Source organism: Brachyistius frenatus, unplaced genomic scaffold, assembly GCF_029030835.1.
Source record: "Brachyistius frenatus isolate BFR_SWC_R1_liver_20210118 unplaced genomic scaffold, ASM2903083v1 Contig_21, whole genome shotgun sequence".
Taxonomy (NCBI): Eukaryota; Metazoa; Chordata; class Actinopteri; family Embiotocidae; genus Brachyistius; species Brachyistius frenatus.
The window spans coordinates 3,736,297-3,759,726 of NW_027210620.1; the positions used below are offsets into that span (position 1 = coordinate 3,736,297).

Genomic DNA, 23,430 nt, shown 5'->3' on the forward strand with positions numbered 1-23,430 from the left:
TGCCAGATTTGTTTATTATCTCTGCATATGTCTCTTCCTCCTCCTCTGTGAGGGGTGTGTCATTATTTTGTCTACTGTGTCCTGCAGGCTGACCCCGCATTTCAGAATTTCTGATTTCCTGAATGCACCTCGGCGCACGCACCGCCGTGACACGCAAACTCCGGGCCACCTGTCGCTGCAGACGATGCTGGAGACCGGAGGACCGACGGGGAGCAACTGAGGACAGCTGAGACAGGAGAGAGAGGAGACCTGACCCGAGAGAGACGTAAACAAGCGGCAGCCGTCGGACTTCGACGGACGAACGGGAGTACAGGTATGATGGAGAGACACGTGCAGACCAGAGTGAAGAGGACAAGTCCTCCTCCATAGGACAAGTCCTCCTCCATAGGACCCACACAGAAGTACATTCACGCACACCAGTAAAAAAAAAAGAAAAAAAAGACAGCTGCTTTTCAGGAGCATCAGGTAAGTCAGCGAAAGTTTTCTTTCAAATACGATAAGAAACGTCAGTAATTTGAATATTTCCTCTGTCACGTGTCCTGTTATGGTGATTGATTACACACAATATCAAAAGTACAGCTCTATAATTTCAACATTTTGAAAGACAAGACAAAAATGAAGAAGAAGAATGAGTCACGGGGGGGAAAAGAAAAAAAAAAAAATCCACCTGCGCAGTATTTGGACTTCAAAGGAAGCCAGGCTTGCGGGAAAGTAAGACAATAGCAGCTTCTGTGGAGCCTCGAGCTTTTAACAAGTACTGCTTGTTTTCCTGACACGACACATTAACATATTCATAAACAATAGATAGACAGCTTTCAGACAGCTGAGGTGTTGACTTCAACGTCACAAATGAACTCGTGTTGTGGAAAAATGTGTTCGGATAAGTCTCGGAGCAAAACACTGGTGGAGTGAAAAATCATGTAAACATTTTTTTGGGGGGGGATTATTAAACATTAATTTATATATATATATAAAAATGAAGAGTAGGGTTTTATCTGTGCTGCGTCTGCGCGTATAATTCGATCGATTGATCCTCATTCATCCGGCGAATCTTGGAGATCAACACATTTGAATCGGATTCCGTTTGCAGACACTCCCTGAATTACAGCACAATCAAGACAAAGCAACAGGTGCGTGTGAGTGTACGCGAATGGTAAGAAACTGCTTAAGTGCTGATTCATTTGTAGAGCTGAGGTAGAAGGTAAAAGGAGGACGTCCGAGATTTGAAAGGATAATATTTGGAAAGACTGCTGGAGGATAAACGAGTATACGTGTGTGAAGTTTTATTTCAGAATAATTTACTGGGAAAAGGTTTTGTCTCGATATATATGCCAACAACTTCAAAAATGGGGTTTATATTTGACTTTTTTTTTTTTTTCTTCTCAATCGAAATGACTACAAAATACATCATTGTTCAAAATATTGGTTACGATGCAAAGCAGTTTTTTGTTGTTGTTGTTGTTGTTGTGTGATTCAGATCGACATTGCAGTTGGGCCTAATGTTCCTATATGTGCAAGACAAAGCAAAAACCTGGCGATTAGTCCTGGAAACTAAACAACCATTGTGGTCGTTTGACTCTAGCCTTTAATCCAGGGGTGCACTGGCAAGGCAAAAATATACCACTGATAAATAAAATACAACTTGGTTATGTTTCAGGAAAGGTCTGTGTTAGAATAGGACCTTGTTGAGAGCACGCCACTTATGTCGTCGTGGTTTCAATGAAGTGACGGTGGTTTAAAAGCCATGTTGGAGCGTTTAAAGTAGGAAAGGTCAAAGTTGTTTTGTTGAACCCATCCGTCCACCCCGACCTCCTCCCCACGCCAAATGACTCCCAGTGTCACCTGAATTCTGCCTTTGAGAACGAAATGACTGGCCACTTAAATTCACGTCATTTTAGAAAAGGTTGTGAAACAACTAATGCTGCGGCAGACCACCGAGTCACGACTGAAATTGTCACTTTTTTTTCTCGAGTCAAATTTGCTGACATTTTGAGAAATGGCCAAGGCTGCATTTATGTTTCATTGGATGATACATTCAAATATTGCAATTTTAGTTGTATAAAGTTTTTTTTTTTTTTTTTTTTTTCATTTAATGACATATCTGAGAAAAATGTTGATTCTCCCAAAGGCATCATCTTTTCCCTCTGTTATTATGTCCTTTGCATTTCTTGCATTATGTTTTTGAATTTGTAAAAGTACTGTACTATCTCAGTTTTACAGGCGTGAACTGAAGTCTATCAACAACCTAAAGACTGATAACAATAACCAGCGTCTTCTAAAGGTGTGTAAGCCAAAACGTGCCTTTGTCTGCTCTGAAGGATTGACTGCGGGGCAGGGATGGACACGGTGGATTGGTTTACAAGTTACAAAGAAGAAACTGTGTAATCCCACAGCTGAAACAATGCGACACTGTCATCATATCCACTTCCAGAAAAACAGATTGCACGGCAGCGGCTTGGTGTTACAGAAATATGGGAAGAGGAAGCTTGAAAGCACGCAAATCCAGCTGCAAAAAAACCCAACTTGAAAGTCAATTTGAATATTCGTGACAGCATGACAGTTGAGGTGAAAAGGCAAACAATCCAAAATGAAGGCATGTGGGACAATCGTCTGATGTAAACCTCCTGTTTCCAGGAGGATGTATCGCCTTTGCTTTGGAGGACGGCAGACATGGAAATCTCATGTTTATCTGGTCGTCTGGTGTTTGCTGCAGGCAGCTGTTCCGCCCGCAGGTAAAAGTAATTAAAAATACAAAACATCCACAAAAAGGAAATAATAACATGAATTCTGATTTGAATTTATGTAAATAGGATTTTTTTTTTTTTTTTTTTTTCTCCTGAAGAGATGCTGCCAACCCCAATGAGACTCTGAGGTGCCATTCAAACTTTCAAATCTCTATTTCTTTCACCCACTCCAGCACTCGGCAATTTCTTGGCAGACACCAAGGCGGTGTTGAACAGCTGCAAGGACCACTGGACCCTGCATACCGCCATACCGTTGCTCTTTCAGATGACGGTGTGCGTGGACGTCCGCGTGGTCGTCCCCGGAGCCTGGGTGGCCTTCTCTTACAGCTCGGTCCACACGCCGAAGCCCGAGTTGGGTCTGGAGGGAGACGACGAGGCCATCTACGGGTGGCTGCTGCGGGTCCGGCACCGATTTCCCCTCCGGCTGTCCCCAAATCGCTGGCACAGGGTGTGTCTGAGGATGGACGTGCCGGGCAACACGTTTAGCCTGGAGGTAATGTCTCCAGTTTATAACAGGATACTACGCTATGAATATGACAAGATGAGACTTTATTGATCCCACAGTGGGGGAATTACACAATAAGAAATAATTACAAATACATATACAATAAAATAAGATAAATAAATACACACACACAATCTATATACACAATAAATACATAATGCTTGGAATATACTCCATGAATACACCAGGTCCTGCGCTGAAAAAACCCATTATTGAAATAAAGTTAGTAACGTTGAAAATGATCATGATAATCAACACTGATTATGTCACGTGGGCACAAAACGAAGCCCGACAGTGTCGCAAAAATAGAAACAGTTTGTGTACTTAAGCTTGTCTCAACTTGTCCTGTAGAAATAGCACATACCGTCGGTGGAGTTTGGAATGAAAACCTAAACAATGAATCCTGGAGCAGATACTGTTTAGGCGAGCACACTGAAGCGGGTCGAGTTAAGCTGAGTGAGCCTTTTGACTTTCACAGCACGCTGAGAGACAACGTACAACCGGAGTCAAAATTCCTTGTATGTGTTAACATACGTGGCCAATAAAGAGGATTCTGATTCTGATTCTGACAAAACCATGCAGAGCAAAAAAAATAGACAACTGTTGGCTATAAATGCAAAAAAAAAAAAAAAAAAAATGTGGGACATTAAACTAGCAGAGCCAATGATAGGAAACCTCCTGATTGTTACAACTTGGGTCTCATTACTGCCTATTTTGGGCATTATTTTAAATCAAGTTGGAAGTTGTTTTAAAAAAAAAAAAAAAAAAAAAAAGTTTTTGGTAATAATTGAACCTTTTGCTTTCATTTTCTCTTCTAAAGAACTTTGGCTGACCCAGAAGTTTCTTTAAAATCCGCCCGGTTACGGCCGTGTGGCTGGAGTTTGTTACTGTCGGGCACCTTCGCCATATTTCAGATCTGAGCCGAAAGATGAAAGAAGAGCATAAATATGAATAATAATGGAAGTTACTGTAATGAGGTTTGGCGACAGTGTAGACGGAGCTTTGACTTCATTAACGCTCTCGTCATCGGCGATGCGACTCTAAACTGTGTCGAACGTTCCAGGTTAACGGGCAAACGGTGGCGGAGAGGACGGTCATCGCTCAGGCCATCCCCACCTCCGGCTCCCTGTGGCTCGGCTGTCACCGCAGAGGCCGACGCCCGGGAGCCCGGCTCGGACGGGTGGAGCTCTACTTGTTCCGCATGTGGGCCGACCTGGGCCATCACGGGCTCTGCGAGGACGGCACCGTGATCGGCTGGAACGCCCAGTCCTGGGTGACCAGTCCCGCGGCGAGCCAGAGCGACCCCCACCTTCTGTGCGGTGAAACTGACGCGAAGACACCAAACCTCTACCGTAACTTGTAGATATTATTTATTTTCCAGCGGGGGTCTTTATGCATGAGTCACCTTCTGAACTCATTATTGACTGCGTTCATAACAGAATGCGGGCTCGTGTTTTTCTGCTGTTTCTCGTCAATCGTGAATGTTAACGGGATATAATTTTTTTTGAGCTAAAACATAGAACAGCATGTTTGCACTATGTTTTATGGAAGTTACTCAGCATGCAAATCATCCTGTATTACCTTACTGGTCCGTACAGCCTGCTCTTTCACTTTTATTCCTATTATAAAATAACCTTTAATGGTGGAATGAAAAAGGTATTACAGTTACAAAAAAAACAGAACACACAACAGTCAGGACCTAAGAGACATGATACATGAAGGTTGACGATTTCAAACTCTTATATTCTTTAAAAATCATATTTTCTTTGTGATGCTTTAATGCCTGATATGACAGCAGCATCGCTGGAGGAAATTTATCTGGTAAATTAATACAAGCCCATAGTGCACAGCACAAAAATGCAGTTTTATCAAATTGTGAGCTAAAAAAAAAACCCGGTCTATCCAGTCATACATTAATAAAGCGCAGGGGTGGATGACAACCAAGTCTTTGACATATATTATTATATTCGATGCCTGCATATTCAGAGAATTACAATCATATAAAACAGCAAGCAATGAGCACTGTAAGAGATTTTTTGTTTGTTGCTGCAGAGGGAATTAATTTCTTAAAACCAAGACTAAACCTTAAGTTGACTTTTGTTTCGATTCTTTAAAGGGTCAAAGGGAATATCAAAAGATTATTTTTCATCCGGCCATATTCCAAAATATTTCAATTTCTTCTGAAGTTTTAAGATTGACTCTTTTCCAAATGATACGCTTTCAGGACATTTCCTAAGGCCGCCACTTTAATTTGTCTTAAAGCAGTGACAGTGCAGGCACAACGTGACCCTCGTCCATCTTCGTCTCCAACTCTCGTCTGTATCCTGAAGCGCTGCACGTTCTCAGAGCACGTCGGACGTTGAATGCTGCATGTTTTTATGTGTCCCGTAGGCCACAAACAATTCAGACGTATGGCTGGTATGTCGATGGGCAAAGCACGGGGTGTGTATACCTACTCACGTGCATGCTGTGTGTATTTGTATTTTGTATTTTGTAATTGTTTCAGCGATTTGGTCTCGATTTCAACGGTTATTCTCGCCTCCACCTGGTAAGCATGACCCCGGTTAATATCCAGTGAAATACCATCTTAAAAGTGCCCTGTCTTGATTATTACTTCACATCATTCTTCCCACGTTTCGGGACATTCATGTCGGTTGGTTCTGTCGATGAAGTTTCGGCACGTGATGTTAAATCTTTCTCTTTTCAGCCGTGGCTGTCAGCATCTGTTTTTTTTTTTTTTTTTTTTTTGCAAAGTGCTGTTGCCACTTTTATAAATGAAGCCACTTCCTGTGAATGAGAGCTTTTATGGGCAGAACCGCCTGTCAGACTCTGAATGATGAGAAGAATTAATTTTAATGAAATACTACAGGTTGAGTCATGTCGGTAAATTTCATTTCTGTCAAACACGGTTCATTTGGATGAAATACAGTAACATCATAACGGCAGTAAATGTCAAAAAAAAGCAAGCAAAAATTATAATTTAGGTTTAATTTTTGCAATGTAGTCCGTCATTTTGGTCAGATATGAAAAACACCATCATGTCAGAAGATTTTTGTCAATTAAAGTAACATTATAATGGCTGCAATTAGTAAAAAGTAGCAATTTGAATTTTTGTAATGTTGATCAGTTTGGGTGGTTATAATATTTCTTCTAATTTCAGTAAATAAAAGCAGCAGAAATTTAAATATCATATAGATATGGCCCTATCTCTTATTTCTGATCTTTAAGACAACATCATAGTCACCAAATCAAGGTCGAATGGTGCAAAATAGATGAACCATCAGAGTATTCAGCAGGTCGTAATCAAGACAACAATTTTGCCAGATTATCTGAAACAATTTATTTGGAGGCAAAAGTAAACTCACTTGAAACACACACACACACACACACACACACACACACACACACACACACACACACACACACACACACACACACACACACACACACACACACACACACACACACACACACACACAAAAAGAAATTGCACGGAACGCGAACTCAGATGAACCAGAAGATTTGAATTGACGCCGTTAATGTTGTTTGCATATTTGAGAGTTTGTGATATTTTCCAAATCCAAACTTGAAATGATCACACACTACAATGATCACACTTCCTTTAAGATCTCAAAGTTATTAGGACAGATTAAAAAAAAACAACAACCACAAAACAAACATGACACGTAATCTTTTGTGATTGTTAGGTAAACAAATGATGTCTTTGAAAGTACACTTGAGTACTAATTAAGATCTAGCCACTGACATTTTAATTATATCCATTAAGCCACTTCACCTGTGTGGCCAGGCAACGAGATCACTGAAGTCAAACCAGGCAATGAGATCACAGCAGTCCCCCGAATGTCTCCAATCATCACTCCGCCTGCCGAACAAAGCGTATCTGGAGGATCGCTCACATCGGGTTCGTCTACATACAAACACATTTCGTACATGTTTGTGTGGGTGTGTAATGACACACTGGGTCTTGTGTTTCTAATGTCGGTAAGTGATACAACTTCAAATGAATCTCTCTTCATATAGGATCTTCACTCGTGAACTGTGACACCAGCCAACTCTGTTCCAATAAAAGTAAGAAGTATTCCCCTTTTGTTGTTTTTACAGTGTTTTTATTCAGACATATTTGTGGGCTTACGCAGCTTTTGTTTTTGGTTTTTCTCTGCAGGTGCTTACTTTTGGATGCTCCTGAGCGTCGAGGCCAGCGGGGGCGAGAAGACCGAACAAGACGTCAACGATCTGGTGAGAGCGAAAACTTTCCTCCTCGACTGCATTCTCAGGTTGCGTCTCTCAGTCTGCGTTTGAGTACTTAATTGCTTTAAATGTCACATTGTCACAAACGAGTCCCGCCGGCACGGGATTAAGTTTGTAAGTGCAGCACGTTCCAATGTGACGCACTTAGAAAATCATTTTGACTGCCAACTCGTTCATCGGCCTTTTATTTACCTTTTTCAGTCCCCGCGCTTTCTCAATTTCCATCAGTCCCGCCTTTTCTTTAAGAAAAATATTTCTACTTAATATTCTTAGGGATACTTGACATTCAATTCCCGACCTCTGGGACAACGAAGGAAGTTCAACCTCGTCTGACCCAAACCGGAAAAAAAAAAGAAAAGAAAAAAAAAAGGAGAGTCTTTGCTGACTCGGGGTTTTCCCATTTAGTATGTTCACGAGAAATAGTGTCACGGCAACGGCACAAATATTTAAAGGGAAATTTGGTTAAAAGCATCAGCAAAAAAAAAAAATATGTAAATACAATGCAAACTATCCAGTCTTTCATCACCTCCCTCGCAGCATCAGCACCTGTCTGCTTCTGTCTTTCACTCAGGTGTCAAAAGCGTTCGGTTGCAGCGGTGGTGCTGCAGAAGGACTCGCAAACATGAAAGATTTCTGTCAGGATGACAGACAACTTCAGGTCAATCAGTTTTCCACATACGTGCATCAAATTTCTCCCACAAGGCGAACCGTGTTGTTGTAACTCTCTCTCTCTCTCTCTCTCTCTCTCTCTTTTTGCAGGTAGTCGAGGTGTCCTGCGGTGCAAAAATAAACATAAGGTACCGGCATGCCAGCAGATGTTTCGCGTGACTGCTACACGTACGTCAGGTTGTGCGTCCTCATAAGAGCGTGAACACTTGTTTTGTTGGTCTCCAGCCGAACCACCTGCGACGTGCTGCTGCTGCTCAGCCGCGCCGTCTCGACGCATGAACTGCGGCGCGCCGCAGCCTCTGCACTGCAGCAGGCCGGGGGCCGAATCGGAGCGGGAATCGTCGGAGAGGTGGAGAGAGTCGGTGAGCGCTCATCAGTCCGTCCGTTCAAACGCTGTGTGTTTTATTCAGAGACACACGCGCGCGCAAATTATAATGTTCAAAGACAGAATTAGTCCTGTTTTATGTTTATGGCTGTCGGGTGTAACCCCGTATGTGTTTAAAGATCTTTGCGTGCTGCCCTGATAGAAAAATCACCCGAATTTCACACGCGCAGAAAACCCACGTGATCATACGTGACCACAAACACACACGCCACTGTGTGCATGTCAAACATGCGGTTTTGGAACAATTAAATGGTGTAGTGTTTCCAGCCCATGTTGAACCCCGTGTAAAAACTTTTCCGCATACTTTCCCCAAGGTTATCATATGTTGCAACATGTGGTCAACGTGCATCATACATGTGGAAAACAAGGGGAACTCCCGTTTTTTTTCTGTAGGGCTGAACAAAACAAAGAGCAGTCTGTGTATTTCTCAAGTGATGATTATGGACATATAAGCCTTCATTTGCAATTGGTGGTGTAAACAAATTTTAAACTGCATCATGAAATGGGAGAAGCATGCAATCAGTTGTATTAAAAAAATGTCCCCTTGGGGATTAATAAAGTAACTACCTAACCTAACTTTATAGAGCCTTTTGATCACGGATTGTGGCTTTAAACACGCCCTCAAAGTCATCCACACATGATAAAATAACTGTAAACACACGTGAAAAAATTTGCAGTCGTGCAAACTCCACCAATGCTTCGATTAAGTGGGGCATGCATATGCAAAAGGAGATACGCCTCTATATATATATATACACATGCAAAACACCAGGAGGAAGAAACACACACGCACATATATATTGTACAAAGTGTGAGTAACCTCGAGTTCCATCGAAATAGCATTCGACGTGTCAAAAGGCAACAGAGAAAGTCAGTCATAAAGACGCAAGTACAAGTAACGTCAATCATTTTTAAGCAGAAAACTGGCAGGACATTTTTCCCCAAATATTTGCACTCTACTGGTTTCTCCTTTAAAAAAAAAAACTGAAAACATTATTTGGATCCTCACAGTGCAGGCAGCTGTCACACACATCTCCGCTGTGAGTTACAGGATGAATATCACTAATATCTTCATTAGTAAGGCTTTGTCATCAAAGATATTTAACAAGCGTGGTGGAATTGTAATTACCATGACATCAGATCACAGGAGACACACCGGCTGTAACAGTTCCTCATACCTACTGTGAGCGGGACAGAATGATTTCTGCTGCCGTGCACGTCACAACATAGAATCAGTTATTCTTCTTTAAAGGTTTTTAATTCTCATGATATCTCGGGACTGATTTGGTTCGCGTGGATGTTTGTGTGTGTGACGGTTGTTTGGCAGGGAAAGAATTTTACCGATGTGATTTTGTGTTTGTGTTATTTGTTGTTCAGGTCTGTCTTGCATAATAAATAATAAAAGCCAAACGAACTTCAGCAGAGTGAAAGCACACAGCTGCTCATCTGATTTTGTCCACACCAGGTCGAAACCTGTGTCGCCACGTGGAGCCCTCTGGTGGCGGCATTGTGAGATACACGTCCTTGTCTTCCCTGGATGATTACTGTCAGTCAAAAAATCCCTCCAGTCTCCTGTGGTGAGCAACAGCTTTGTTTGTTTTTTGGTTAGTTTTTTTATGTACCCTGTGCGGATCTGCACTCTGCATCTCATCCGTGTTTATTCTGCAGCTCCGTCTTAAAGCCCAACCCCGACCCGTCTCCTCAAACGGGGAACCACTCCTGCAGCGGTGAGTCTCGGAAACACCGACGCACTTCTCATGTTCAGCACATGCTCACTGTGGCTTCTGCTGATCTAACCGCGGTTTTTTTTGTCTGCGCTGCAGGGGGAGCGCCTCGCTTCTGTGACTGCTCGGCTTTCTGTAACTCTACGAGTAAGGAGAAGAAAAAAAAACACCCTTAATGTTGTGATGTGATACAAACTTTAAAGGACAAATTGACATTTTTGGAATAAGTACTTTTTGATCTTCCTTTCAACATGTTAGATAAAAAGATTGCTACCACTCTCATGTCTGTACATTAAATATGAAGCTGCAGCCTAAAGAACAGAGGCAGCACTGTAAAACAACAACCTGTCATTTTTCCTCTCTGGTTTGTATACTGATGCAACTTGTTAATCAGTAAATTCTTTTTTTTTTTTTTTTTTTTTAAAATTTTATTACCTTTGTACGAAGCCAGCGTAGCTGTTTCCACTTGTTTTTAGTCTTTCTGCTAACCTTAAGATAACCGTCTTTTGCCCGTAGCTTCATATTTAACAGACAGACATGAGAATAGTATCAATCTCCTCATCTAAAACTCCACAAGAAAGTGAATAATGTTATTTATTTGTCTCAGACTTTGCCCCTGACATCCTATTTCTTTTCTTCTTTCTCTCAGGCCAGTTTTATGCCATGAGAATCAATGCGCAATGTAAAAATATCGAAAACAATTTCTTACAAACCTTGGTAGGTACGGCATACTACAATTGAACTATACTTCCTATTGTATGTATCCCACGCACTGACTTTCTAACCTGATTTGACAGTTAATGCCTAATGCAGCCGACGAGCATGACCCAGACTCAGAGTAAGTCTTTATCCACTTTGAATTACTGGTGGTACATGTAATGCGTGTTGTACCGGTGTCCGAACTGGCAACATGAATAGACCTGATGAATGTTAAATCTGATTGGTTGCAGCATCAAGTAAGTTTCAAGTGTTTTGCTGCAAATAACTCCCACCTATAAACAATTCTTTGTTTCCAGATGCAACGGCTATTCTGAGATTTTAAAGGACTACCAGGTAAACGTCACCGCAGATTAAAGTTTGACTCCAAAATTATAAATGTGTAAAGTGATCCCTGTTATTGTCCTTCAATGGATTAGTTAATTGTGTTCATATAAGAACTGTAAATCATGTTTTAAAAAAATGATTTCCCTTGTCCAGGGTATTTATCTGGAATGTCACGGGACACCAAAGGGGTACACATGCTTCTTCCTTTTGCCTTTTATGTGCACATAGAGGAAAGACCTCTGAAAATATCTATTTTCACGGCGCTGATTAAACGGCGATCGCTGGTGGTCAGATGCAGTATTACAGAAGATTTGCTGGTTTTCAGGTTGTGCAGCTGCATGGTGACGATAGAGATGTCTGCACCCGTCAACGGTTGCTGCCTGAATAAACTTCTGCAACAGATCATTAAGAAGAAAAATCTTGGCAAAACTGAAGACCGACTTACTCGCATGAGTTAGTGTACATGTTTATGTATACTTTTTTCTTACTATGAAACCTATTATACATAAGATGCACATTTCCTCTTGTTGCTGACAGTGGTCTGTGTTTTACTCAGCGGTGTGCGGTCCTTCTGGTTTGTCTGTCGGTGCTCTGTTGGCGTCTAACCTGACCTGGGTTGCCAGTGACCTGCTGGCCGCAGATGTTTGCCAACCCGACCCCACCCTGTTAAAATGGTAACAAATCTATAAAACATTATTGTGATTTTAGCTTCAGAACAATCTACAGATCTTTGGTGGATAGATAGATTTTATATTTTGAGTTTCAGTCAGACAGCATCGTATTAAAACTCGTTCCTAAAATGTTGTATCCTGATGTGATTTTGTTTTATGTTCATCAGGCAAAATTAGTTGAAAAACATTTCGGGGCATAACAATTAAATATCCTACTGAATAAAAATGAAAGTTCCTGCTAATAACTTTTAACGAGGCATGAGTTATGAAAGCAAATTAATGACTTCATGTAATAGGAATTGACCTTTGCTTTTTGTTTGTTTTTCCAGTGATGCAAATGAGACGTTAGCTGTTCTTCTGACTGACAGCTGCCGTCCAGAGCTCCCCACAGCCAATCCAAACACGATACGTCCGTCCACTGTGAACATCAGCATCACCACAACTCCTAAATCTATGGCATCATCTTTGACAAGTACCTCTGAACAAACTTACACAACAACTGAAAATACAGCGCAAAATACAACGGAACTGAACATTACAGCCGCCGGTACACTGTCTCCAACAGCACTACCTGTCGCCCAACCAAGCTCACAAAACGTAACCGTGGCTGCCTCTAACAACACAACTGAGGTGACACCCACTGACAGTACAAAATTGCTACATGTAACTACAGTGACACCTTCCAATCACACAATTGTGTACAATGTAACTACAGCCACCAACAATCACACGACAGCCACTAACAATGACACCACCGTGTACACTGTACAAATGGCAAACAACAACACAACACTACACAACAGTTCGGTCACAAGTAACACAACAATTAGCACATATATCCCTTCTTTCAATTCAACAGCAGTACACAGTGCAACTACACCTAGCAACAATTACACAACAATGAACAGTGCAACTACACCTGGCAACAATTTTACAACAGCGAACAATGCAAGCACACCCAGCAATAATATCACAACAATGAACAGTGCAACTACACCTGGCAACAATTACACAACAATGAACAGTGCAACTACACCTAGCAACAATTACACAACAATGAACAGTGCAACTACACCTGGCAACAATTTTACAACAGCGAACAATGCAAGCACACCCAGCAATAATATCACAACAATGAACAGTGAAACTACACCCGGCAGCAATTACACAACAGCGTACAATGCAAGCACACCCAGCAATAATACCACAACAATGAACAGTGCAACTACACCTGGCAACAATTACACAACAATGAACAGTGCAATTACACCTGACAACAATTCTACAACAGCGTACAATGCAAGCACACCCAGCAATAATATCACAACAATGAACAGTGCAACTACACCTGACAACAATTCTACAACAGCAAACAATGCAAGCACACCCAGCAATAATATCACAACAATGAACAGTGCAACTACACCTGGCAACAATTACACAACAATGAACAGTGCAACTACACCTGGCAACAATTACACAACAATGAACAGTGCAACTACACCTGGCAACAATTCTACAACAGCAAACAATGCAAGCACACCCAGCAATAATATCACAACAATGAACAGTGCAACTACACCTGACAACAATTTTACAACAGCGAACAATGCAAGCACACCCAGCAATAATATCACAACAATGAACAGTGCAATTACACCTGACAACAATTTTACAACAGCGAACAATGCAAGCACACCCAGCAATAATATCACAACAATGAACAGTGCAACTACACCTGGCAACAATTACACAACAATGAACAGTGCAAGCACACCCAGCAATAATATCACAACAATGAACAGTGCAACTACACCTGGCAACAATTTTACAACAGCGTACAATGCAAGCACACCCAGCAATAATATCACAACAATGAACAGTGCAACTACACCTGGCAACAATTCTACAACAGCGAACAATGCAAGCACACCCAGCAATAATATCACAACAATGAACAGTGCAACTACACCTGGCAACAATTCTACAACAGCGAACAATGCAAGCACACCCAGCAATAATATCACAACAATGAACAGTGCAACTACACCTGGCAACAATTCTACAACAGCGAACAATGCAAGCACACCCAGCAATAATATCACAACAATGAACAGTGGCAACAATTACACAACAATGAACAGTGCAACTACACCTGACAACAATTTTACAACAGCGAACAATGCAATAATACCACAACAATGAACACTAACTACACCTGACAACAACAATACAACACAACAATGAACAGTGCAACTACACCTGACAACAATTTTACAACAGCGAACAATGCAAGCACACCCAGCAATAATATCACAACAATGAACAGTGCAACTACACCTCAACAATTGAACAACTACACCTGACAACAATTCTACAACACAATGCAAGCACACCCAGCAATAATATCACAACAATGAACAGTGCAACTACACCTGGCAACAATTCTACAACAGCGAACAATGCAAGCAACAGCAATAATATCACAACAATGCAACTACACCTGGCAACAATTTTACAACAGCGAACAATGCAAGCACACCCAGCAATAATATCACAACAATGAACAGTGCAACTACACCTGACAACAATTATCACAACATGCAGTGCAACTACACCTGACAATGCAAGCACACCCAGCAATAATATCACAACAATGAACAGTGCAACTACACCTGGCAACAATTCTACAACAGCAAACAATGCAAGCACACCCAGCAATAATATCACAACAATGAACAGTGCAACTACACCCGGCAACAATTACACGACAATGAACATTGCCACTACGCCTGGCAACAATTCTACAACAGCAAACAATGCAAGCACACCCAGCAATAATATCACAACAATGAACAGTGCAATTACACCTGGCAAAAATTACACAACAATGAACAGTGCAACTACACCCGGCAACAATTACACGACAATGAACATTGCCACTACGCCTGGCAACAATTCTACAACAGCGAACAATGCAAGCACACCCAGCAATAATATCACCACAATGAACAGTGCAACTACACCTGGCAAAAATTACACAACAATGAACAGTGCAACTACACCTGACAACAATTTTACAACAGCGAACAATGCAAGCACACCCAGCAATAATATCACAACAGTGAACAGTGCAACTACACCTGGCAACAATTTCACAACAGCGAACAATGCAAGCACACCCAGCAATAATATCACAACGGTGGACAGTGCAACTACACCTGGCAACAATTACACAACAATGAACAGTGCAACTACACCTGGCAACAATTACACAACAATGAACAGTGCAACTACACTTGACAACAATTTTACAACAGCAAACAATGCAATCGCACCCAGCAATAATATCACAACAGTGTACAGTGCAACTACACCTGGCAACAATTACACAACAATGAACAGTGCAACTACACCTGGCAACAATTACACAACAGCGTACAATGCAGGCACACCCAGCAATAATATCACAACCATGTACAATGCAACTACGGTTGGAAACAGGTATAATGCTACTACGGCTGGCACCAATTACACAACAATGCACAATAATACAACAGCAGGCAACAATTTTACAAGAGTGCACAATGCAACTACAGGGTACAATGTAAATACAACGGACATCCAAACAAACTGGAGCAATGGTACGATTACAGCAAGCAACCAAACAATTACAGCATCTGGCAATTACACAACGGTAAACAATATAACTACAGCCTCTAACAATAACACAACACCAACAACTCTGACTACTGCATCTCCAAATAAAACGGCTGCATTCAACACGACCACCGCACCAATCAGGGGAACACAACAGAACACAACCGTGCCTACAGCCGCTGCACAAGTTAGTGAAACAACATTCCCCAAAAACTCAACTGTGGGAAACATGACGTCTCTCTTTGGCAACATGACGACAGCTCCACCGAACAACCAGACTGCAAATTACACCACGGCGGCTGCGACTCGCCGCACAACAACCAACACAAATGACACCAGCTCCACTACACCTACCAGCAGCGTACAAACAACCAAAGCAGCATCGGTCAACTTAACAACAACAGCTACCGCATCCGTCATTATCACTCCAACTGCAACCACAACTGCCACGACTACTATTAAATCTGATGCAGCCCAGATAAACACCACTTCCACTGGGGTTTCCTTGACTTCTACGACACCTGTCCAAACCGCCACCCTCACCAGCACAACCGCAACCACCACAGCGACGGGTATGTAAAGTGCTTCGTTCAAGATTAGAATGGCACTGATTCGTACCGTATGACTTGACGATTTCTCTGTACTCCTCGTCAAGGAGCTGCAACCACTTCGTCAACCGCGCCGGAGATGACTCTAAGCGAAGAGGTGCAGGAAGAACAAGCAAACGAGCTGCTGGATCAAACACAGAATGCGTCTCAGCTCAACTCATCTCAGGTGAAGCCGTCGATCCACTGAAGTGTCCATCAGTCTTGGGTAAAATGGTGGCATATCTATGGGAGGCTGTGGCTCAGTTGGTACAATGGGTTGCACACTAATTAGAAGGCTGGTGGTTCGATTCCCAGCTCCTCCTGTCCACATGTCTAAGTGTCCTCGAGCAAGACACTGAACCCTAACATTTTTTTTTTTAAATTGCTCCTGATGGTGTACCATCGGTGTGTCGTAAGTCGCTTTGGATAAATGTAACGTCTCAACTGTGGGAAACGTGCCCGCTCCCTCCGCTCTGCATCTACCAATCGGTTTGTTGCTCCCTCGCTGCGAGCTAAACACTCGACAAAATCACAACTGTTTGCTGTCCTGGCTCCTAAATGGTGGAATGAGCTCCCCAACGACATCAGGACAGCGGAAACTCTGTACATCTTCCGCCGCAAACTAAAAACACACCTCTTCAGACTTTACCTTGAATAGTAGAACTTTAGTAGCGCTTAAAATGACACTTACTGACAGCACTTTGTAGTTTGGCTTTCTTGAAGAAATTGCATTTTCTTGATTCTTGTTGTTCTGGGTTTTGTACCCTCATGGTTGAAATGCACTTATTGTAAGTTGCTTTGGATAAAAGCGTCAGCTAAATGAAATGTCGCTTTTAGAAATGCTTTTGGAAGATAAGACTTGTTGGAACATTTAGAAACCAACAAAAGTTATGTTGCGTAGTTGTTGAGTAACATATTTAAACTAGAATTAGTACTGTGGACTTATTTGCCAAGCTTTACTGCAAAACAATTAATGAACCATACATTTCAGTCAATTAGACACAAGAATTTCACTTATGAGTTAGCAGTTTCTTTTTAAATGTGTATTAACCATTTTTAAATGTATCATTTGTCATTTTGGAGGTCAACTAGAATCTGATGGTTGTTGCAGGTGACACAGTTGGTGGGGAACTTGGAGAAGCTTCTGGATGGCCCCTCCGTGTCTCAGACAGTTGGACAAAAGGCCATCAACATCATCAGCAACCTGATGGACGGGGAGTCTCTGGCACTTTCCGAATCTACCAACAGGTTCTGCTCGCCTTCCCCAAACACCAACAGTCAATTCGATGAGATTTCCCCCCCAAATTCGATTTTTTTTTTTTTTCCCCCGTAATCGTTCTGTTGTCTTTCCTGGCGGCAGGCTCATTCGATTGGTGGACAATCTGGGTCTCAAGCTGGCTGTCACTGGTGACAGAGCGATCCTCTCTTCAGGTTCTCTGGTTCTGGCAGTCAGGACGGTGGATGTGACCAACTTTCCAGCAACCTTTGTGGACATTTTCAACACTGATCTCGTCCGGGTTTTCAATATAATAATACAGTCATCGCCAGGGGTGAAGTGCTATTCGTGACACAAAGTGACAAAACATGACCTTTACAGTCATGCTGTCAGCTGGACTTTCCTTTTTACCGTGTCCTTTTTTTTTTGTGTGTGTGTGCTTCCAGCTTGGTGCATTCAGCAGGACCCAGGTCCAAAACAAACGGTCTGCTCTGAGTTCTGTATTCCTGCCCTCCTCCATCATTGAAAATCTCAGTCCTGAGGAGCAGCAGCAGGCCAGCAGGGTCCAGTTCACTTTCTACCCTAAAAATAAATTTTTCCAGGTACTTTCTCGCTGACACATTTGGATTTGTCATGTTTTTATTGGTTTATTTAATGACTTATAATCATCATTTTTATCTAAATTAAGGCCTTAATTTTCTAATGTTTGACAAAAGATTATGCAATAAAATATTAATAATATGTGTCCTGGAATTAAATGTGAATTTAAAGTAGACTTTTTTTTTTTTTTTTTTTTTTTTTTTTTTGCAGGATGCAGCATTAGATAACCAAACCCTTGTCAGTCCAGTTCTGGCCTCCAGTGTTGCCAATCTGTCGATCGGAAACCTCCGTGAAAACATTGAGTACACCATCCGAAACATCAACCCGATAAACGTGAGCGTTTACGTACATAAAAGCCTTGTGTTATTTACTCTTATTGCTGTAAGGATCCTTGTTTGCAGTCATAAGCTCTTAGCAATGTAAAGTCACAATAAAATCAACAATAAGAACAGTAACAACTTTTGTAATTAAAAAACGAAACATTTGTTTTTAGTGAAATTTTCAAAATAAAAGCATCAAATCTTTTCACATTTGCTCTCGTTCTGTAGACGAACTACACGGCCTCCTGCGTATTCTGGGACTTCACTTTGAACAGTAAGTACACGCATGCCAAGCACAGTCTCTTCAGAGACAAATTGAGACCCGTGTTATAAATATTCCTGCGTTGTTTAGGCGGCGGAGGAGGCTGGAGCTCCGCCGGCTGCTTCGTTATCAACGCCACTCTTGAAGATACGTCCTGCAGCTGCAACCACCTCACATCCTTTGCGATACTGCTGGTGGGTGTCGGCGCCTTTTGTGTGCTTGTGTGATTTTTCCCAAATCAGAATTATTGATCTCATTGTTTTGTTTGTGTTCCCTGTGTGCGGGCTTTCTTCATCGATACAGGATCTGTCCAGAGAGGAAATAATCGACCCTAAGCACGCACAAATTCTTACTTTCATCACCTACATCGGCTGTGGAATCTCCGCTATTTTCCTTTCTGTCACTTTGTTGACGTATCTTTTATTTGAGTAAGACTCCCCTCTCTTTATTGAGCACCAACCTAAACCTTTCAGATTTACTCAAGAAACATCAGAACCAGACTCTTTTATTATTTTAAATCTAAAATATAATTCGCAAACTGCAAAATGCACCAAAGCAATCAGTATTTTCCCCTCAATTTCTATCGCCTGAAGTTAAATAAATTCTTGCCTTTGCAGAAAACTTCTCCGGGATATTCCAGCCAAGATCCTGGTCCAGCTCTGCCTGTCCCTCCTCTTGCTCAACCTGATCTTCTTGCTGGACGGATGGCTGGCGCGCTACCCGGTGTTGGGGCTGTGCATCAGCACCGCCTTCTTCCTGCACTACTTCCTGCTGGCGTCGTTCACCTGGGCGGGGCTCGAGGCGCTGCACATGTACCTGAGCATCGTCCGAGTGTTCACGCCCTACCTCGGCAGATACATGCTGAAGTTCTCGCTGATAGGCTGGGGTGGGAACCTATAAGCTGAGCTCCACCTGTCACATATTTAGTTTTCACTAAGTTACTATTAATTTACATAAATGTATAAATGAATGAAAATAATATATTTTTGACTTTGTTTGTCTGTTGTTGTTGTTGTTGTTGTTTGCAGGTATTCCTCTTATTGTGGTGATTGTTGTCATATCGGTGGACAAGCACAACTACGGTCTGGTTACATATGGAAAAAACAGAAATGGCACTTCGGATGACTTGTAAGTTACACATACATTTTTGCTCAACGTTTGGATGTGCAGATAAAAACTGGACAACTTTTCTCCACATATTTCTCCTAACTAGCATGTATGCCTTCAACATATTTATAATAGTAAATATAATCCAAAATCTCAGAGTTACAGCTGGGTCAAAACATCCTGAAAATCTTGTAGATAAACAAAATAGTTTAGAATATAAAAAGTCTCAATATTATAAATATATGTATTATATATTCAGATTTTCTAAATGTTTTCCTCTACCGAGTTAAAATTAAAAACTTTCTTCATTAAAAATCGGAACATTTCTCTTGTAACTATTCCTGACATTACTGTATTTGAACACTAGGGGGTGACAAACAATCACTGTGTTCTGTTGACAGTGTTGAAACATTCTAATTAAATCTGGATTTGTGCTAAAGTGCTCAGTCTGAACATCATAAAACTACCTTGAAACACCCTCTTAGGCCTCTAGGGACAACCTAGCAGAAATCAAGTGGATGAGATTGTTATTATTCTTCTGAATTTAAACATTTTCTTGCTGTTAAATATACTTTTCAGCTTCAGTGTGTCTTTCTGTGTCCCCCCCCCCCCTCCCGCCACCCTGTAGCTGCTGGCTGCGTAACGACATCGCCTTCTACGTGGGCGTGGTGGCCTACTTCCTCCTGATCTTCGCCCTGTGCCTGCTGGTCTTCATCGTCGTCATGATCCAGCTGACCCGCATCAAGAAGCAGAACCCTCAGAACAAGGCGCCCAACCGGGGCTTGATGACCGATCTGCGCAGCATCGCGGGCCTCGTCATCCTGCTGGGCCTCACCTGGGGCTTCGCTCTGTTCGCCTGGGGACCCCTCTACTTACCCTTCATTTACCTGTTCTCCATTTTCAACTCGCTGCAAGGTGAGACGTGCATGAACACACCAGATGATCCAAACCATAAAACACTCACGTGTCCCCCCCCCCCCCCCCGACGCTGCTCTTCTCACTGTTTTTAATCTGTCCTCTGTAGGTTTCTTTGTCTTTGTTTTCCACTGCGCTGTAAAGGAGAATGTGCGCAGGCAGTGGAGAACTTATCTTTGCTGTGGCAAGCTGCGATTGGCTGAAAACTCAGGTGAGTGACATAAATGTGTTGTTTGAAAGTCTCTTATTATAGTTTGCTCAGATGATCTGCAGGTATTTTACAAACCTGGAGTGGTTGGTTGTCCCACTTTGTGCCAAAATTCATCCTTGAAGTTTCAACTCATGATGGACACTTTTAGATTTGAGCTTGTCTCACGCTTTACGAAAGTTTATTTACTGCCGACGTCCAAGTAAATATCCATAAGTCTATTTATAAATCACAGAAAAGAGTTCAAGAACTTCAGTTTTCTTCCGGTAAGACTTGACTGCACCTCGGTGGGAACACTGCAAGCAGGAGCTGCTCAGAGCTAATTCAGCATCCTTTAGATGGTGCCAAGCAAACAAATGCAGGCCAAAATACAAATAACTTGGCTTTAGTTGTATCCCATATTGGAATTTTGAATCCACAACAGCATCCCTCAAACCAGATTAAACATGTGAGCTTATGTTATATTCATATCCTGCTGCTTTTCAGCCGCTGTCAGTGTTTGTCCCACAGCTGCTTGAACTAGAAGAGCTTGAGTGCCTCTAATTTCGAACATGTCTCACAGGTAAAACGTTTTGTCCGGGACAAGAAACGTACAGCTCAGCGTAAGACAGTTCCTACTGATTAGGAACTTGAGCTAGAAACTAACTACTTTAGACCCCAAAAAAAAAAAAAAAAAAAAAAAAAAAGAGTTTCCACATCAATTAACCTGTCAAATTGCGAAAAACCTATTTTGAAGTGAACCGAAAGACGTCCTGTGATCTTGGTTTTTAATTACAAATCATGCGTTTTTTTTTTTTGCAGAATGGAGTCGCACGGCCACCCAGAACACCAAGAATCTGTCGGTCACCACGGCAACCACCTCCGTCCCCCACTTCACCTCTCGAAGCTCCTCCGTCGTCAGCGATGCCACCAGCAGCAGCGGTGCGTTTCTCAACATCCAACCTACCTTTTGATTAAATGTACAGTGTGTGCTTTCGGATTGTCTGTAACGCGCGTGAACGTCTTTGTCCCACTCAGTCTCCGTGTTCGCCGACAGCGGGATGTCCGACGGCTCCAGCAGCGACGTCGTCCTCAACGAGATTCACAGGCGGAACATGTTGCCGGAAGGCGACGCCTGACGAGCGAACGAGCGTTCGGAGAGACGTTTTTTTTGTGTGTTTTTTTTTCCCAGAGATCGCCGACGCGCGCGACGGGAAATCCTCAAGTGTTCCACGACATGAAGGTTTTAAAGGTGTAATGAAGGAAAAAAAAAAAAAAACAAAAAAAAGAACATGAAGGAGAAGCGAGACTGACGTGTCAGCATGTGGCGAAGTGGGTTTTGATTCCGTTTCTACACTGACAGCAGAAATGATGAAAGAGACTTCTTAGCGGCGGTGCGTTTCTGACTGAAAAACTGAATTATTTCACCGTTACACAGCTGTGACTCGGCGTTTGCGCCGACTGTATAGCTTATATCAAAGCTGTTACTACAGATAATCATATTTTTTTTTTTTTTTAACATTATTTGAACTGTGAAATATAATGCCATGTTTCAGATAGAAAACTACCCAGAACAGACACTGTCAGCAATGTACCAATTATTTTGAGGCTATTTTTTTACCGTCTTTCGGTATATCTTTTGAACGTAAATGGGGGGGAAAAAAAGAAAAGAAAAAAGGAAGATATCTCCAAGTGTTTTCACAATGCTGCACTTACCCTTTGCCTCTATATTTCAGCGCAGAGTCCGATCCCCAAGTGTCTCGGGATAGATTATCCACCTTTAATAGAGGCAAAGTGGATCGAGGCAAAAATGTGCACATGCCAAAGTCAAGCAGTCGCTCATACGTGGTAGAAAAACACTGAATTCATTGATCGTGTCTATCTGGAAGAGTATTCCTCCTTTCATGTGAGATACTGTTACGAATATATCAGAGGGTTTTGTTTTTAATGCTATATTTCTATTACATGTGATATATTATATATTTCTTATCTTTTTAAAAAAAAAAATGTAATGAGGACAGATTTATCTAAATGTCCTTGTATGTGAGCATGAGCACATCATGAAAGAGAAGAGTATAAAACTTCAACTCATTACCTGTCCACTTGGTCTTTTTTTTTGTGGGGGGCGTCAGACTCTCACATCTACATTGACGTCTTTTAACATCTTTCATCGAGCCCATTTAACGGAGGGAGAAAAATAACACGTCAATCACGATCACCGGCAGACTCCCCTCTCATCGTCACCCCGTCGTCGAACCTTCAGCGGGGCGTCTCGCGGCCCACTTCGGCGCCGGGTTCAATCGCAGCCCGTCAAGGTCGGAGCAAGAGGTTTTTGGCAGCAGTTGGCTTTTTAAAAAGTTTTATTTTTTTAATTTTTTTTACACAAGTTCAAATCGCCGAACGGTTCGACGCGAGCCGCAAAAGAGAGCAACGCGGTGTGAATAATGGAAAGGCGGAGGCACAGATGTTACGGTGATGAGCACAAGTCCCAGCGATTTTTACTCCTGAACGCCCCAACGCCAGCCAGCTCCGCATTCCCCTTGAAGTATGAATCAGTAGGGGGTG

The 23,430-nt window shown here is 42.1% G+C and overlaps 3 protein-coding genes across 3 annotated transcripts; all 3 read left to right on the forward strand.

Annotated features, from left to right (window-relative positions):
• LOC138619636 (uncharacterized) lies at positions 1–4,657 on the forward strand. The gene is made up of 4 exons (XM_069696261.1): positions 1–465; positions 2,635–2,732; positions 2,918–3,237; positions 4,313–4,657. Exons 2-4 carry the CDS (start codon positions 2,639–2,641, stop codon positions 4,610–4,612), a joined length of 714 nt encoding a protein of 237 aa, XP_069552362.1. The 5' UTR covers positions 1–465; positions 2,635–2,638; the 3' UTR covers positions 4,613–4,657.
• Positions 4,658–6,718: 2,061 nt separating this feature from the next.
• On the forward strand, positions 6,719–11,956 carry LOC138619864 (uncharacterized). Its single transcript, XM_069696674.1, has 15 exons — positions 6,719–7,171; positions 7,291–7,338; positions 7,433–7,506; positions 8,090–8,176; positions 8,278–8,315; positions 8,413–8,549; positions 10,038–10,149; positions 10,241–10,299; positions 10,396–10,443; positions 10,946–11,013; positions 11,094–11,134; positions 11,313–11,349; positions 11,494–11,528; positions 11,666–11,799; positions 11,897–11,956. Exons 1-14 carry the CDS (start codon positions 7,111–7,113, stop codon positions 11,796–11,798), a joined length of 978 nt encoding a protein of 325 aa, XP_069552775.1. The 5' UTR covers positions 6,719–7,110; the 3' UTR covers position 11,799; positions 11,897–11,956.
• A 3,878-nt stretch (positions 11,957–15,834) lies between these two features.
• On the forward strand, positions 15,835–22,957 carry LOC138619736 (adhesion G-protein coupled receptor G2-like). Its single transcript, XM_069696428.1, has 15 exons — positions 15,835–16,243; positions 16,327–16,445; positions 17,370–17,506; positions 17,619–17,775; positions 17,921–18,076; positions 18,285–18,407; positions 18,623–18,668; positions 18,747–18,850; positions 18,960–19,084; positions 19,274–19,542; positions 19,685–19,784; positions 20,392–20,678; positions 20,788–20,889; positions 21,688–21,807; positions 21,904–22,957. The coding sequence occupies exons 1-15, from the start codon at positions 15,901–15,903 to the stop codon at positions 22,002–22,004; spliced, it is 2,289 nt and encodes a 762-aa protein (XP_069552529.1). The 5' UTR covers positions 15,835–15,900; the 3' UTR covers positions 22,005–22,957.
• Positions 22,958–23,430: the final 473 nt, after the last annotated feature.

Bases quoted from the DNA above. Each gene is read 5' to 3' on its own strand.
- LOC138619636 (XM_069696261.1), top strand. From the start codon at position 2,639: ATGTATCGCCTTTGCTTTGGAGGACGGCAGACATGGAAATCTCATGTT. The intron at 2,733-2,917 runs GTAAAAGTAATT...CACCCACTCCAG, and splicing joins GGCAGCTGTTCCGCCCGCAG to CACTCGGCAATTTCTTGGCA. The intron at 3,238-4,312 runs GTAATGTCTCCA...CGAACGTTCCAG, and splicing joins GCAACACGTTTAGCCTGGAG to GTTAACGGGCAAACGGTGGC.
- LOC138619864 (XM_069696674.1), top strand. From the start codon at position 7,111: ATGTCTCCAATCATCACTCCGCCTGCCGAACAAAGCGTATCTGGAGGA. The intron at 7,172-7,290 runs GTTCGTCTACAT...CTCTTCATATAG, and splicing joins TGGAGGATCGCTCACATCGG to GATCTTCACTCGTGAACTGT. The intron at 8,316-8,412 runs GTACCGGCATGC...GTTGGTCTCCAG, and splicing joins GGTGCAAAAATAAACATAAG to CCGAACCACCTGCGACGTGC.
- LOC138619736 (XM_069696428.1), top strand. From the start codon at position 15,901: ATGACGTCTCTCTTTGGCAACATGACGACAGCTCCACCGAACAACCAG. The intron at 16,446-17,369 runs GTGAAGCCGTCG...TGGTTGTTGCAG, and splicing joins CTCAGCTCAACTCATCTCAG to GTGACACAGTTGGTGGGGAA. The intron at 18,408-18,622 runs GTGAGCGTTTAC...CTCGTTCTGTAG, and splicing joins GAAACATCAACCCGATAAAC to ACGAACTACACGGCCTCCTG.